The following is a 16709-nucleotide window of genomic DNA, read 5'->3' as shown; positions in this document are numbered from 1 at the left end:
TCTGAAGCCAATGTGGTGTGGGCCTGCCGTGTTTCAGGGTGCTTTGCATGAATGTGACTTTGATACAATGACTGGAGGTGTAGTGGGTGCCTACCAGGAGTGTCCCAGTGTGTGGCATATTGGGGCCACTTTGGTGGGATGGCTGGGACTCATGTGGACTAGGGGCCCAGGGCTCACTGGGGCACTATACCAGCTTGGGTGCCTAGACCCTTCTCCTAGTCACACTATCTAGGTGGAGGGGGAGCATAAACTGTGACACTCAATAGCCTGTCCAATCTGGAGAGCTTTCTAGGAGCTTCCCCACCATTTGGTGGAGTTCTAGGGCTAGATTTTTTTTATATTATAGTTGCCCTTTTAAACCATGGCTTATTTTCTTGCCCCAAGGCAGACGAATCTCTTCCTAGACCCTCAGTACTATCCCTCCCCATTGTAGTTCACCATGTCAGAGGTGGGGGTTCCCTTCATTACTGTGTCTGCCTCTCTCTTGCTGTTCTCTATGTGGTTTCTTTATCTTTTGTTATGCAGAAGCTGTTCAGTCATCCCTCAGTTCTTCAGGAGGAACCATTCTATTAATATTTGTAGATTTAGTGTGGCCATGGAGGAGGTGAGTTCAGGGTCTTCCTACATCACCACTGTGGAATGGAATCTCAGTTTTCCTTATCAGCTGCTCTATAATGACCTTACCTGGGGTATCTGGGGTAAGTCCTATCTGCTCCACGTGTTTTCATCCTCTATTAGCTAGCCTGGGTGTGTTCTTATGTGATGGCAAAGGCAAGGGCTAGAGTGTAATCTTATAAGGGTTTTTGCAATTGCCTGCTTTATGTCATTCTGTTGACCAAATCAGTTCATGTGATAGAACCCAATAGGGAAGGATAAAGTATTTGGATCATTCATGAAATCATTCTACCTTATTCTAAGGCAGGGAAACTTTTCTATACATGTAAAAAAATTACGAGTACATATTCATCGTCTTGAGATGGGCAGTCAAAATCAATTTGTAAGTGTTCAAAAAGGTCTTGAGGAAAGAGTGAACCGTATCTTATCTAGGTTATGTTATTTATAAGACATGATTCTACTACTCCCTTGACCAATTTAAAAAATTTTCCCAAACCTCTATTTTATGTGGAAACTATTTTATTCATTCCATAATGAGAATAGTCATGGAGTAATTTGGCCAGGGCCCATTGGATGGATTATGGCACTTCAGGACAGCCATCCTCAAATTGCCAGAATCCATCTCTAGGAATAGAGCATCCTTTGCCAATATTACTTTTCAGTAGGTTGAGCTGAGAACTGTGAGTTAATTACAACTTGTCTAAATTGATACATTTTTCTTTGTAGATTTAGTGGTGATAAATATAAATTTAGCAACACTTAATATTGGCTAGGGTGTTAAAAAGCCAAAAACTTCATTTAGCATGTAAGTCAAAGCAAAAATACTACTCTTGGCTTCTAGAGTGTTCTCTAGACCATTGAGGTGTTTTGTTTGGTTTTGTTTCAGTTCTTAATACTTATCTCCTTGGGATATTGACAAAGTTCTACTAAGCCATGATCNAGGTGTTTTGTTTGGTTTTGTTTCAGTTCTTAATACTTATCTCCTTGGGATATTGACAAAGTTCTACTAAGCATTTTTACCATTTTTAATAAGCATATAGAAGAAGTGATAAATCATTTTTACCATTTTTAATAAGCATATAGAAGAAGTGATAAATCATCAGTTTTCATAAAATTCATGAATCATAAACCACCCCCAAAATCATATCTACTATCCATATAAATATTTACCTTCATCTTTTGCCAGACTGTAGGCTCATGTCTGAGCTATTACTTCAGCTACCTGGGAAGACTGAGAATTAGGCAATGGAGCTGTGTTGGTGCTTGCATTTTCAATGATAACAACATATCCTGCACAGAGCATGCCTTTGTTGTTTTTAAGATGAAAGCCATATAAAAACTAATTTAAATTACATTTGACTGAAGTGTGCAAGATACAGATATGGGCATGATTAATTACTGAGAGAATGCTAAGTGGTCATGTGGTTCCCCTTCACTCTTAAGAGGAAATAAATTTGCAGGATTAGATTTTGAACAATGGATAGTAATATGTACAGCAAACAGTAGGATTTCATATGCGGTAAATTTGCTAATATAAATGTCAAGTGTTGCCTAGAAGTAGGAAGATTGGACATTTGTGGGAATGAAGAAGCAAGCACTATGGTGGAAGTGTCAACAAGTGTGGCCAGTGCTGCCACCACATGCAAGCAAAGAGAATGTACCTTCATCTCCAAATCAAGGAATGGGCTAAGATGGACAGTTGCTTCTGGTGTAAACTATTCTGTTTAGTTAATATTTTGTGAACACACAGAGCGAAGGGGTTGACATATTTAGGACAAAGTTGGAGGTTGTTGCAAAAAGGCTTTCAAAGAGTGGGCAGCATTTTTAACTTTCACATTCCAAGAAAGAGTTTCAGGAATTGTAAATTTAAGGCTATTGGGTAAAAAGATTTCTACATTACCTACAGTCCTAAAAATCTTCTTAGTCATCTTTTGGTTTTTGACCTTCGTACAATTGCATATTCTTTATTCTGATTGTGGACAAAAACTGTCCATCTGGTCCCCAAAAATGTAGTTTCTTGGCAGAGCCAAACTTTCTTTTAGATGCTTTTTGTCTGTATTCAGCTAGTTTAAGAGGTATTTGTAGTCTTCAGGTAGGCTATTTAGATCAGAAAGCACAGCAGTAAGTTACCTTTGTATTGAGGAAAGGATGGACTCTTGGAGAAAAGTCAAATCCTTGAAATCATTTTTCTAGACATATAGAGAAATAGGTGATTTTTTAAATCCCTGAAACTTAAACATCCAGATATATTTTTTCATAGAAAAGCAAATACTGACTATCCTTAAGTGTGGGTATAGTGAAAAAGATTGCACATATATTAACCACTGTGAAATGTTTACTTATTGAGAGAATGAAGGGCAAGACAGTATTCTAATGGTTGTGTGATATTTCATTAGTGCTATAATCAACCTTGAATTTTGGATATTTAGGTGTCATCAATATTAATAATGCAGCATCAGAGGCACAAAGGCTCAAAAGCATAAAGCCTTTTCTGGATAGATTCCTAGGAGTAAAATTACCTGGTTATGGAGTATGAGTATTTTTAGGGTTCTCAATATATATTGCCAAATCCAATGTACTATGTTAACAATAAATCAAAAGTTTTATTTTCATGCCATCTTGGAGAGTGTTGGATTTTCTCATTTGAAAAGGAAAGGGCTAATTTCGTGGGTGAAAATGGGATTTTATTGTCGCTTAGACTTCTCTGTTGGTGAGGCCCATTTATCTCTAGGTTGAGGGAGTACTATTTAAATTGTTATGAGTTACTAGTTTATACTAGTATAACTAGTTTATAGATAATACTAGACATAGTCCCCATTCACTCAATTTTACTGAAAATTATTCTCTCCTGTTATTCATTGTAATGTGGCATTTTAAAATGGAAATTTCAAATTTTTGTGAAGTCAAACCTAAATCTGTTGATCTTCCATTGATTCAACACTTTGTTTTTCTTTATCCAAAGAATTGATTAACGTTCACTAACTTCTTAGAAATATTTGTGGGTTTTTTATATCTGATTCCTCAATCCATCTGGATTTTATTTTAGTGTAAAGGAGCTCATGAAATCTTTATGTATATGAGTCTATTTGTCCTCCCATTCCAGCATTATGCAGACTGAGAGTGTTTATCTTTTTGACTTACTGTTTCCTCCTGACAATTTAACCAATCGATTATTTGGATATCTTTTCTTCTTCTCAATATGAAGGTAGTAAACACTGCTCAGGGTACTATACTCATCAATTTTTCAGCTTTTTTACAGTCATTTTGTTGTACAGAGACGCATGTGTGTGTGTCTCAAATGGATAAATTTGTTGGAAATGTATTAGTATGGTGATACTATAAAACTATTTTAGATCACTTTCTTTGAAAAGTTATGCATATATGCATATGTGTGTGTATATATGTATATGCACATACACACAGATGTATTCATTTAAAAAATGCAAAGATGATCAAAAAGAGTCTCCATATTGCCACTTAATTAAAATGTGATATCATGTGCTTATCTTTTTCTATCATGCATATATACACACACAATCATACCACACATTTTTGCACTATTTATTCATTTAAATAGTGCATAGGTAGACTGTAATATCCAGATTATTATCTTAAAAAGCTATTTATTGGGGTGCCTGGGTGGCTCAGTTGGTTGAGCCTCTGATTCTTGATTTTGGTTCAGTTCATGATCTCAGGGTTGTGAGATGGAGCCCTGCATCAGGCTCCATGCTCAGCAGGGAGTCTGCCGAAGATTCTCTCTCCCTCTCTCCTTCCCCCTACTCATGCTCTCTCTCATTTTCTAAAGTAAATAAATCTTTTTTAAAAATCTAAAAATATAAAAAACCTATCTATTCAGAAAATCTAGATAAGAATCACATATTGTAAAATCATAATTTTCACAAATTTACTTAAGGCTAGTTAACTGTCTCTGGTAGCAATGTGTATTTATAGTAGAGGTTAATCAGAGTAGTCAAGCACAACATTGTGGGCTATTTGAAAACCATCAGTGGATGAGATAGGACTTGGAATGTACATACTCTTCTCTTCCCTAAATCTCCCCTAAAAGGTGTGAGTGAGGGACAAGTAAATAAAAGGTAAGGACCATTTTGGCTTACTCCTATGGAATGGCTTATATTGGTGCCATGTGGATTTATGTAAGATATGTGTCTATTTTTTCTAGGAAGTTGTGCGGTTCCTAGATACCAAACATCAAGACCACTATCAAGTCTACAATCTATGCAGTATGTACATAGCCAGATAGTTTGTTACTACTGATATAGAACAGATCACTGCATATAAGAAGATGATTCAGTCCTTCCATTTCATTTAATCATACGTATTTGGTGGGTGACGGGAAGTGAGTTTAAAAATCTCCATCTTGCACTGGTTCTATTTTGTAGGAAAAAAGTATCTCCGTAGTATAAATGCCCTGTGAGGGAGGCAGGAGGCTTAAGTTGAGGCAGAGCCATTTTGGGTAGAATCTGCCCTAATGGTATTAGGTTTAGGAAAATACTTCTGTTTTTCCTGCCGGCTTATGTTTTGAAGACAGACAATTCAACAAATACATTTTCTAATTCACTAGGAGTGGGGTGTGAGGAGAGCAAAACCCAAATGAAAAAAATCCAAGTAGTCAATAAACAAGAGAAAATATGCTCAAACAGCAAAACCCTATAGATAAGAGATTATATCCTCACTTACTACTCTGTCTTGTCTTTTCCTCTTCCTGTATATTAAGCAGACATTTTCAGGAGGCAAGCCTTCTGGTTGGCCACGTTTACTTCTGCTCTGTGGTGTCTGTCTGCCCTATGATAATATGATGAGTAGACTGCTAGAAAATTAAAAGTAAGGCCTGTTAAACCCAAAGAAGTTGGGTTTAGGTTACTCAAGATGGACAAACCACTACTATCTCTGTTTTTCAGACCCTTAATGCTATTAAAACAGCAAGAGCCAGTCAGAAAGCTCCTTCTAAAGGTGGATAAGGAATTTATAATAAAGTATAACTTCTTCATAACTCTGTCATTTACTGTGTTTATTAGGCATAGATATATGACCTATGTATCATTTATTTTAGGTGAAGGAGCTTATGATCCTAAGTACTTCCATTACAGGGTCCAGCGGATCATGATTGATGATCACAATGTCCCCACTCTAAGGTAAGTTTTATGTCAAGATGGCTGTCAAAAGAAAGCTAAATATACTGGGCTTGATTTTTAGGATGAATTTTAATTCAACTAAAAATTTTTTTATAATAATTATTTATTATGTTATGTTAGTCTCCATACAGTACATCCTTAGTTTTTGATGTAAAGTTCCATGATTCATTATTTGCGTATAACACCCAGTGCACCATGCAATGTGTGCCCTCCTTAATACCCATCACCGGCCTATCCCAGTCTAATTCAACTAAAAATTTTACATTTGGAATCAGTGAGATGGTGGCATTCACCAAGGAAGTAGATAAGTGGATGGCTCAAGATGACGAAAACATCGTAGCGATACACTGCAAGGGAGGCAAAGGTAAACATATTTAATTTCTTTTTCTAAATAAATATTAATACATTAAAGTGCAAGAACAAGATACATACTGCTGTTAGTATTAATAGTTGTTAAAATTTGAGTGGGGTGGGTGTGCCTAGGTGGCGCAGTGGTTAAGCATCTGACTCCTGGTTTCAGCTCAGGTGGTGATCTCGGGGTGGTGAGATCAAGTTCCTCACCAGGCTCTGAGTTCAGCGCACAGTCGGCTTAAGTTTGTCTCTTCCCCTGCCCCCCACCCTGCACTCTCTCTCTCTCTCTCTCTCAAATAAATGAATAAATCTTTTTTGATGTTAGCTTCAAGCCTGAAGGAAGGAAAGGAAAGAGGAAGGAGGGAGGGTGGAAGGTAAAGACTAAAAAAAAGGAAAGTAAATAGGAATAACAAAACTAAGGAAGGCTGAACATATTTTTTTCTTGTTTATTGACTACTTGAGTTTCTTCATTTTGATTTGCCAAAATATCTATGAAAATAAAAATATTTAATTTTAGAAACCGTCAGAGGACTTCTATTTAAGACTGTTCTTAAACTTTGTGAGAACCTTTTAAAGTTAAGGAGCCAACAGTGATGCTATTGCAAAACCCAATAATTATAGTGGAATTTTTGTAGTGTAGAGATACAAAGAAGGTGATTTTTGTGAGGTAAAATGAAAAAAAGTGTAGATTCATTCAATTTAAATTGAGTTAGATTTTCTCTCATTCAGCTTAAGGCTTTTAATAATAATCTAAGCATATTTCACCATTTTTGACCAAGAATTACGTTTTTGGTGGACTATAAAACAGTTTTTTATTGCATTCCAGGAGAGCACAATACTTTAAAACTGCTTTTTATAATTGAGTAGAATCAAGTTTTAGTCTTACCTGAAAACTAGTTTTAAGCCCATGAATTAGTAGGTAGGTTCTGCCTTTAGCCCTATAGGTTGAAATATTCTGGATGTGCAATTTGCAATACCGTGCATAAATGAAGGCTATAGAAGTGGGACCGTAGGAATTGCCACTTTTGGACTATCTTTTATTTACAAATATGGTCATTTCACAGGGCTCAACCTGAAGTGTTATAATCCAAGCAATTAACTTCAGTTTTCTTGTAATTAAAGCTAATTCCCTGCTTGAAGGTTAACCTTCATTTCCTTCATTTCAAATTTCATTTTTAAATTTTTTCTGAGAAAGGACTTCAATTATCCTGTGTCCCCATGTCTTGCATTGACTTTCCCTTAGGGTCATTTGGCAGGCTGGTATTCAGCTGATGTGCCCCAGAGTTGCCTCTTTTTTCAGGTTTTCATTCATATTGGTTTTGCTCTCCTCTTGCTGGTTGGTGCCTGCACATTACCAGTAGCATCATGACAGTCAAAATATTTTATTGTTGATTTACGGGACTACTTTAAATAAACTGGATGTTGATTCTTTAGTATAGTTGACAAGCAATGTTAAAAGAAATGTTAAAGAATGTTAAGAAAAAGGCAGGGCTTCAGAGGGGAGGGGGTTGGGGGAATGGGATAGGCTGGCGAGGGGTAGTAAGGAGGGCATGTATTGCATGGTGCACTGGGTGTTATACACAACTAATGAATCATCGAACTTTACATCAAAAACCAGGGATGTACTGTATGGTGACTAACATAATATAATAAAAATTATTATTAAAAAAATACTTTCTGTGTTCAATGTTATCTTTATCAGGTTTTTGACTANTTACATCAAAAACCAGGGATGTACTGTATGGTGACTAACATAATATAATAAAAAATTATTATTAAAAAAATACTTTCTGTGTTCAATGTTATCTTTATCAGGTTTTTGACTACTTAAACAAAAAATGAGTTCTCTATTAAAAAAAGAATGTTAAAAATGTTAAGAATGTTAAAATGAATACACTAATTTGTGTTTTTATTATGTTATGTTAGTCACCATATAGTACATCCTTAGTTTTTTTTTTTTTAGATTTTTTTTTTTTTATTCGACAGAGGTAGAGACAGCCAGCGAGAGAGGGAACACAAGCAGGGGGAGTGGGAGAGGAAGAAGCAGGCTCATATCAGAAGAGCCTGATGTGGGGCTCGATCCCATAACGCCGGGATCACGCCCTGAGCCAAAGGCAGACGCCCAACCACTGTGCCACCCAGGCGCCCCCATCCTTAGTTTTTGATGTAATGCTTCATGATTCATTATTTGTGTATAACACCCAGTGCACCATGCAATACGTGTCCTCCTTAATACCCATCACCGGCCTATCCCAGTCAAAAAGAAAGCACTAATCTGTGATCTCTGCACCCCTATGTTTATTGCAGTGTTATTTACAATAGCCAAGTTATAGAAGCAACCCAAATGTCCACCAATAGATGAGTGGATGAAGGAGATGTGGGGTGTGTGTATATATACACACACNTGAAGGAGATGTGGGGTGTGTGTATATATACACATGTGATGGAATATTACTCAGCCATAAAAAATGGATGCTGTTGTGTCTGTTAGTAGTTTGTATTACAACTGTCTCCTCCTACATGTTGTCTTTTAACTCGATTATGATCTATTTTGTCATACAGAAGTATTTATAATTTTGAATGGAGTGAAATTTATCAGTCTTTCCATGTGTGTATGTATGTGTGTTTGTGCTTTTTGCCTACATGCTGGGGTAGTGAAGGTATTATACTTTATAAAATATTAAAGCTTTACTTTTTACATTTAGGTTTTTATTTGGGATTTGAGGAGGGAGGGTTTTTTTCCCATATGGATATGCAATTGTCCTAACACCATCTATCACATGCTCATTTTTTCCCCATTGATTTATAATCTCTTCTCAGTCATGTACCAAGTTTTAAGAGAAGTTTGGGACTGTTTCTGAGTTGTTTATGCTACACTACTACATAATCTTGTTTCCTTCATCTTAGATTAATTGACCCTATAAGTATGGGTTTATTTCTGGACTCTGTATTCTGTTCTGTAGATCTATTTGTCTTTTTGTGCCGGTNTTGACCCTATAAGTATGGGTTTATTTCTGGACTCTGTATTCTGTTCTGTAGATCTATTTGTCTTTTTGTGCCAGTACCATACTGTTTTGATTACTACAGCTTTGTAGTGTATCTTGAAATCTGGAATTGCAACCCTCTAGTCTTGTTGTTCTTTCTCAAGATTGCTTAGGCTAGGCTATTTGGAGGTCTTCCATGGTTCCACACAAATTTTAGCACTGATTTTTCTAGTTGTATGAAAAATGGTGTTCGTATGTTGACAGGGATTACATTAAATCTTTGGGTAATACGGATATTTTAACAACAGTTGTTCTTCTAATCCATGAATATGGAATATCTTTCCATTTGTGTCATCTTCAGTTTCTTTCATCAGTGTTTTATAGTTTTCATAGTACAGATTTTTCATCTCCTTGGTTAAATTTATTGCAAGGTATTGTATGATTTTTAGTACAATTGTAAATGGAACTGTTTTCTTAATTTCTCTTCTACTTCATTATTAGTGTATAGAAATGCGATGGATTTCTGTATATTGATATTGTATCCTGCAACCTTACTGAATTTATCAGTTCTAGTAGTTTTTTGGTGGAGTGTTTAGGGATATATATGTGTGTGTGTGTGTGTGTGTATGTGTATATGCGTATATATATGTATATATGTGTGTATATATGTATGCATTTATACACACACACACACACACACACACACACACAATCATGTCATCTGCAAATAGACTTTTACTTCTTCCTTACCAATTTTGATGCCTTTTATTCTTGTCTGCTGTGGACAGGACTTCCAGTACTATGTTGAGTAAGAGGGATAAGTAGATATCCTTGTCTTTTCCTGATCTTAGGGGGAAATCTCTTAGTTTTCACCATTGAGTATGATGTTATCTGTGAGTTTTTCATATATGGCCCTTATTACATTGAGATGTATCCTCTAAACCTACTTTGTTGAGAGTTTTTATCATGTATGGTTGTTGTAACTTGTCAAATGCTTTTTTTGCATCTGTTGAAATGATACGATTTTTATCTTTTATTGATGTCAGGTATCACATTAATTGATTTGTGAATATTGATCCACACTTGCATGCCAAGTATAATCTCACTTGCTCATGGTGAATGATTTCTTTAATGTATTGTTGGATTTGGTTTCCTAATATTTTGTTCAGGATTTTTGCAACTATGTTCATTGAGATATTGGCCTGTGATTCTCTCTTTCTGTAGTGCCTTTATCTGGTTTTGGTATCAGGATAATACTGGTTGCATGATGCACTGGGTGTTATATGCAAGTAATGAATCATGGAACTTTACATCAAAAACTAGGGACGTACTGTATGGTGACTAACATAATATAATAAAAAATTACTATAAAAAATATTGGTTTCATTGAATAAATTTTCTTCCTCTTGTTATTTTTGGAATAGTTGGAGAAGAATAGGCATATACTCTTCTTTAAACATTTGGTAGAATTTGCTGATGAAGCCATCTGGTCCTGGACTTTAGTTTGTTGGGGTTTTTTATTACTGACTCAATATCATTGCTGGTAATCACTCTGTTCACATATTCTATTTCTTCCTGATTCAGGTTTGGGAACTTATGTGTTTCTAAGAATTTATGAATTTTATCTAAGTGGTCCAGTTTGTTCACATACAATTTTTCATAGTGTCCTCTTATAATCCTTTGCATTTTTGTAGTGTTGGTTGTTATTTCTCCTCTTTCATTTGTGATTTTGTTTGAGTCCTCTCTCTATTTTTGTTTTTTGTTTTTGATGAGTCTGGCTAAATGTTTATCAATTTTGTTGATTTTTTTCAAAGAACCAGCTCTTGGTTTCATTGGTCTGTTTTACTTTTCACTTTCTATTTTGTTAATTTCTGCTCTAATATTTATTATATCCTTCCTTTTACTGGTTTGGGATCTGTTCTTCTTTTTCTAGGTCCATTTCTAGGTCCTAACCATGTAAGGTTAGGTTGTGCATTTGAGATTTTTCTTGCTTCTTAAGTAGGCCTCTATTGCTATACACTTGCCTCTTAGTACAGATTTTGCTGTATCCCAAAGATATTGGACCAGTGTGTTTTCATTTTTGTTTGTCCCCATGTATTTCTTGATTTCCTCTTTGATTATTGGTTGACCTATTCATTGTTTAGTAGCTTGTTAAATTTAATTCCCTTGCTCTTTCCAGATTTCTTCTTGTAGTTGATTTCTAGTTTCATAATATGGTCAGAGAAGATGCATGCTATGACTTCAGTCTTTTAAAACTTATTGAGACTTGTTTTGTGGCCTAACATATGATCTATCCAGAGAATGTTCCATGTGCACTTGAAAAGAATGTGTATTTCACTGTTTTAGTGTAGAATGTTCGAAATATATCTGTTAGATCCATCTGGTCCAATGTGTCCAAAGCCATTCTTCCCTTCCTGATTTTCTGTTTGGATGATCTGTCCATCAGTGTAAGTGGGGTGGTAAAGTCCCCTACTATTATTATATTACTGTTGATTACCTTCTTTGTTTGTTATTAGCTGCTTTATGTGTTTGGGTGCTCCCATGTTGGATGCATAAATATTTACAATTGTTCTATCTTCGTGTTGGATTTTTCCTTTTATGATTATGTAGTGCTCTTCTTTGTCTCTTATAACAGTTTTCGTTTTAAAGTCTATTTTGTCCAATATCAGTATTGCTACCCCAGCTTTCTTTTCACTTCCATTTGCATGATAAATGTTTTTCCAAACCTTCACTTTCTTTTTTCTTTTTTGTTTTGAGGAATAAATTTTATAATTGTACTTAAAGTGCATAGTAATATACTTAGTAAGTTCTTCACATATTGTAGTTGTGTGTGTTTTTTAATCACTTATCCACCTGAATCTTCTTTCCATAATATTTTTTCATATTCATACAGAAAAATTTTAGTGACTTCTTTATTTTTTCCATTTTTTAATTTAAATTCAATTAATTAACATATATTATTAGTTTCAGAGGTAGAGGTCAGTGATTCATCAGTCTTATATATTACCCAGTGCTCATTACATCATGTGCCCTCCTTAATACCCATCACCCAGTTACCCCATTCTCCCACCCCCCTACCCTCCAGCAACCTTCAGCTTGTTTCCTATGATTTAGAGTCTCTTATGGTTTGTCTCCCTCTCTGATTTAGTCTTGTTTTATTTTTTCCTCTCTTCTCCTATGATCCCCAGTTTTATTTCTTAAATTCCACATATGAGTGAGATCATGTGATAATTGTCTTTCTCTGATTGACTTATTTCACTCAGCATAATACCCTCTAGTTCCAGCCATGTCCTTGCAAATGGCAAGATTTCATTTTTTGATGGTTGCATAATATTCCATTGTGTGTGTGTGTGTGTATATATATATATATATATATATATATGCCACATCTTCTTTATCCATTCATCTGTCGATGGACATCTGGGCTCTTTCCATAGTATGGCTATTATGGACATTGCTGCTACAAACATTGGGGTGCAGGTGCTCCTTCAGGTCACTACATTTTTATCTTTGGGGTAAATACCCAGTAGTGCAATTGCTGGGTTGTAGGGTAGCTCTATTTTCAACTTTTTGAGGAACCTCCATACTGTTTCCCAGAGTGGTTGTACCAGTGCGTTCCCACCACCAGTGTAAGAGTGTTCCTCTTTCTCCACATCCTTGCCAACATCTTTCATTTCCTGACTTGTTCATTTTAGCCATTCTGACTGGTGTGAGGTGGTATTTCATTCTGATCTTGATTTGTATTTCCCTGATACTGAGGGATGTTGAGCATTTTTTCATGTGTTGGTTCACCATTTGTTGTCTTTGGAGAAGTGTCTGTTCATGTCTTCTACTCATTTCTTGATTGGATTTGTTGAGTTTGATAAGTTCTGTATAGATTTTGGTTTCTAGCCCTTTATCTGATACGTCATTTGCAAGTATCTTCTCCCATTCTGTTGGTTGTCTTGGTTTTGTCGACTGTATCCTTTGCTGTGCAAAAGCTTTCTAAATTGATGAAGTCCCAATAATTCATTTTTGCCTTTGTTTCCCTTGCCTTTGGAAATGTGTCTGGCAAGAAGTTGCTGTGGCTGAGGTCGAAGAGGCTGCTGCCTGTGTTTTCCTCTAGGATTCTGATGGATTCCTGTCTCACATTTAGGTCTTTCATCCATTTTGAGTCTGTTTTTGTGTATGGTGTAAGGAAATGATCCAGTTTCATTCTTCTGCTTGTGGCTGTCCAATTTTCCCAACATCATTTGTCAAAGAGACTGTCTTCTTTCCATTGGATGTTCCTTCCTGCTTTGTCAAAGATTAGTTGACCATAGAGTTGAGGGTCCATTTCTGGGGTCTCTATTTTGTTCCATTGATCTATGTGTCTGTTTTGTGTCAGTACCATACACTGTCTTGATGACTACAGCTTTGTAATAGATCTTGAAATCTGGAATTGTGATGCCACCAGGTTTGATTTTCTTTTTTAACATTCCTTTGGCTATTCAGGTTCTTTTCTGGTTCCATACACATTTTAGGATTATTTGTTCCAGCTCTGTGAAAAAACTTGATTGTATTTTGATAGGGATTGTGTTGAATGTGTAGATTGCTCTAGGTAGCATAGACATTTTAACAATATTTTTTTCTTCCAATCCATTAGTATGGAGTGTTTTTCCATTTCTTTCTGTCTTCCTCAATTTCTTTCATGAGTGTTCTATAATTTTCTGAGTACAGATCCCTTGCCTCTTTGGTGAGCTTTATTCCTAGGTATCTGATGGTTTGGGGGGTCATTGTAAATGGGATCAACTCCTTAATTTCTCTTTCTTCTATCTCATTGGTGTATAGAAATGCAACTGATTTCTGTGCATTGATTTTATATCCTACCACATTGCTGAATTCTTGTATGAGTTCTAGCAATTTTGGGATAGAGTCTTTGGGTTTTCCACATAGAGTATCATGTCATCTGCAAAGAGTGAGAGTTTGACTTCTTTGCCAATTCAGATGCCTTTTATTTCTTTTTGTTGTCTGATTGCTGAGGCTAGGACTTCTAGTACTATGTTGAACAGCAGTTGTGATAGTGGACATCCCCGTCATGTTCCTGATCTTAGGGGTAAAGCTCTCAGTTTTTCCACATGGAGAATGATATTCACTGTGGGCTTTTTGTCGATGCCTTATTATATTGAGGTATTTTCCCTCTATCCCTAAACTGTGAAGAGTTTTAATCAAGAAAGGATGCTATACTTTGTCAGATGCTTTTTCTGCATCTATTGAGAGGATCATAAGGTACTTGTCCTTTCTTTTATCAATGTAGTGTATCACACTGATTGATTTGCAGATGTTGAACCACCCTTGCAACCCAGGAATAAATCCCACTTAGTCGTGGTGAATAATCCTTTTAAAGTCCTGTTGGGTCCTATTAGCTGGTATTTTTGTGAGAATTTTTGCATCCGTGTTCATCAAGGATATTGGTCCATAATTGTCCTTTTTGGTGGGCTCTTGGTCTGGTTTTGGGATCAAGGCAGTAATGCTGGCCTCATAGAAAGAGTTTGGAAGTTTTCCTTCAATTTCTGTGTTTTGAAATAGCTTCAGAAGGATAGGTATCAATTCTTCTTTATTTGGTAGTATTCCCCTGGGGAGCCATCTGGACCTGGGCTTTTGTTTGTTGGGAGATTTTTGATTACTACTTCAATTTCCTTGCTGGTTATGGGTCTGTTCAGCTTTTCTATTTCTTCCTGGTTCAGTTTTGGTAGTTTGTGCATCTCTAGGGATGCATCCATTTCTTCCAGATTGCCTAATTTGTTGACATATAGTTGCTCATAATATGTTCTTAAAGTTATTTGTATTTCTTCAGTGTTGATTGTGATTGCTCCTCCTTCATTCGTGATTTTATTTATTTGGGTTCTTTCTCTTTTCTTTTTGATAAGTCTGGTCAGGGGTTTAGCAATCTTACTAATTCTCTCAAAGAGCTAGCTCCTAGTTTTGTTGATCTGTTGTAGTGTTCCTTTGGTGTCTATTTCATTGATTTCTACTCTAACCTTTATTATTTCCCTCTCCCATTGGGCTTAGGCTATATTTGCTGTTCTTTCTTCAGCTTCTTTAAGTGTAAAGTTAGGTTGTGTATTTGAGACCCTTCTTGTTTCTTGAGAAAGGCTTGTATTGCTATGTACTTCCCTCTTAGGACTGCCTTTGCTGCGTCCCAAAGGTTTTGAACAGTTGTGTTTTCATTTTAATTTGTTTCCATGAATTTCTTAAATTATTCTTTAATTTTCTGGTTGACCCATTCATTCTTTAGCGGAATGCTCTTTAGCTTCCATGTATTTGAGTTCTTTCCAAATTTCCTCTTGTAATTGAGTTCCAGTTTCAAAGCACTGTGGTCCAAAAATAAGCAGGCAGGGAATGATCCCAATTTTTGGTACTGGTTGAGACCTGATTTGTGACCTGGTATGTGCTCTATTCTGGACAATGTTCCATGTGCACTCAAGAAGAATGTGTATTCTGTTGCTTTAGGATGGAATGCTCTGAATATATCTGTGAAGTCCATCTGGTCCAGTGTGTCTTTCAAAGCCCTTGTTTCCTTTTTGATCTTCTGCTTAGATGATCTGTCATTGTAGTGAGTGGGGTGTTAAAGTCCCCTAGTATTATTGTATTATTATGAATGTGTTTTTTTAAATTTTTTATTGATAATTGTTAGATCTTCTTGTTGGATAGACCCTTTAATTATGATATAGTGTCCCTCTTCATGTCATTATAGTCTTTGGTTTAAAATCTAATTTGTCTGATATAAAGATTGCCACCCCAGCTTTCTTTTGATGTCCATTAGCATGATAAATGCTTTTCCGCCCCCTCATCTGGAGATGTCTTGAGGTCTAAAATGAGTTTCTTGCAGACAACATATGGATGGGTCTTGCTTTTTTCATCCAATCGGATACCCTATGTCTTTTGATTGGGGCATTTAGCCCATTTACATTCAGAGTGACTGTTGAAAGATATTAATTTAGTGCCATTCTATTACCAGTAAAGTGACTGTTACTTTATATTTTCCCTTTTTCTTTCTGGTCTGTGTTACTTTTGGGCTCTCTCCTTGTTAAAAGATCCCTTTTATTATTGCTTGTAGGGCTGGTGTGGTGATCACAAATTCTTTTAGTTTCTCTTTGTCCTGGAAGCTTTTTATCACTCCTATTTTGAATGACATCCTAGCTGGATGAAGTATTCTTGGCTGCATATTTTTCTCACTTAGCACCCTGAATATATCAGTCCTTTCTGGCCTGTCAGGTCTCTGTGGATAGGTCTTCTGCTGGAAACATTAGTTTCTTCCCTTGTAGGTTACAGGTCTCTTGTCTTAAGCTGCTTTCAGGATTTTCTCTTTGTCTCTGAGATTTGGAAGTTTCACTGTTATATGTTGGGGTGTTGACCTATTTTTATTGATTTTTGAGGGGGTTTGTCTGTGCCTCCTGGCCTCGGATGCCTGTTTCTTTCCCTAGTTTAGGGAAGTTTTCTGCTATAATTTGCTCCAGTATACCTTCTGCTCCTCTCTCTCTTTCCTCTTCTTCTGGGATCACTATTATCCTAATATTGTTTCACTTTGTGGTATCACTTATGTTTTGAATTCTCCCCTTGTGATCCAGTGGTTGTTTATCTCTTT

The 16709-nt window shown here is 36.1% G+C and overlaps 1 protein-coding gene across 1 annotated transcript in view; it reads left to right on the top strand.

Annotated features, from left to right (window-relative positions):
- The window catches only part of LOC100471847 (phosphatidylinositol 3,4,5-trisphosphate 3-phosphatase TPTE2), a 125991-nt gene that overhangs the window by 62817 nt on the left and 46465 nt on the right, over window positions 1-16709 (top strand). The window contains exons 10-12 of the mRNA XM_019797998.2: window positions 4796-4856; window positions 5687-5768; window positions 6044-6132. Coding sequence (XP_019653557.2) covers window positions 4796-4856; window positions 5687-5768; window positions 6044-6132 — 232 coding nt within the window. The remainder of the gene's footprint in view (window positions 1-4795; window positions 4857-5686; window positions 5769-6043; window positions 6133-16709) is intronic.

The sequence above is a fragment of the Ailuropoda melanoleuca genome, chromosome 7 (genome assembly GCF_002007445.2).
Source record: "Ailuropoda melanoleuca isolate Jingjing chromosome 7, ASM200744v2, whole genome shotgun sequence".
Lineage (NCBI taxonomy): Eukaryota > Metazoa > Chordata > Mammalia > Carnivora > Ursidae > Ailuropoda > Ailuropoda melanoleuca.
This window is presented reverse-complemented; position numbering and strand designations above follow the sequence as displayed.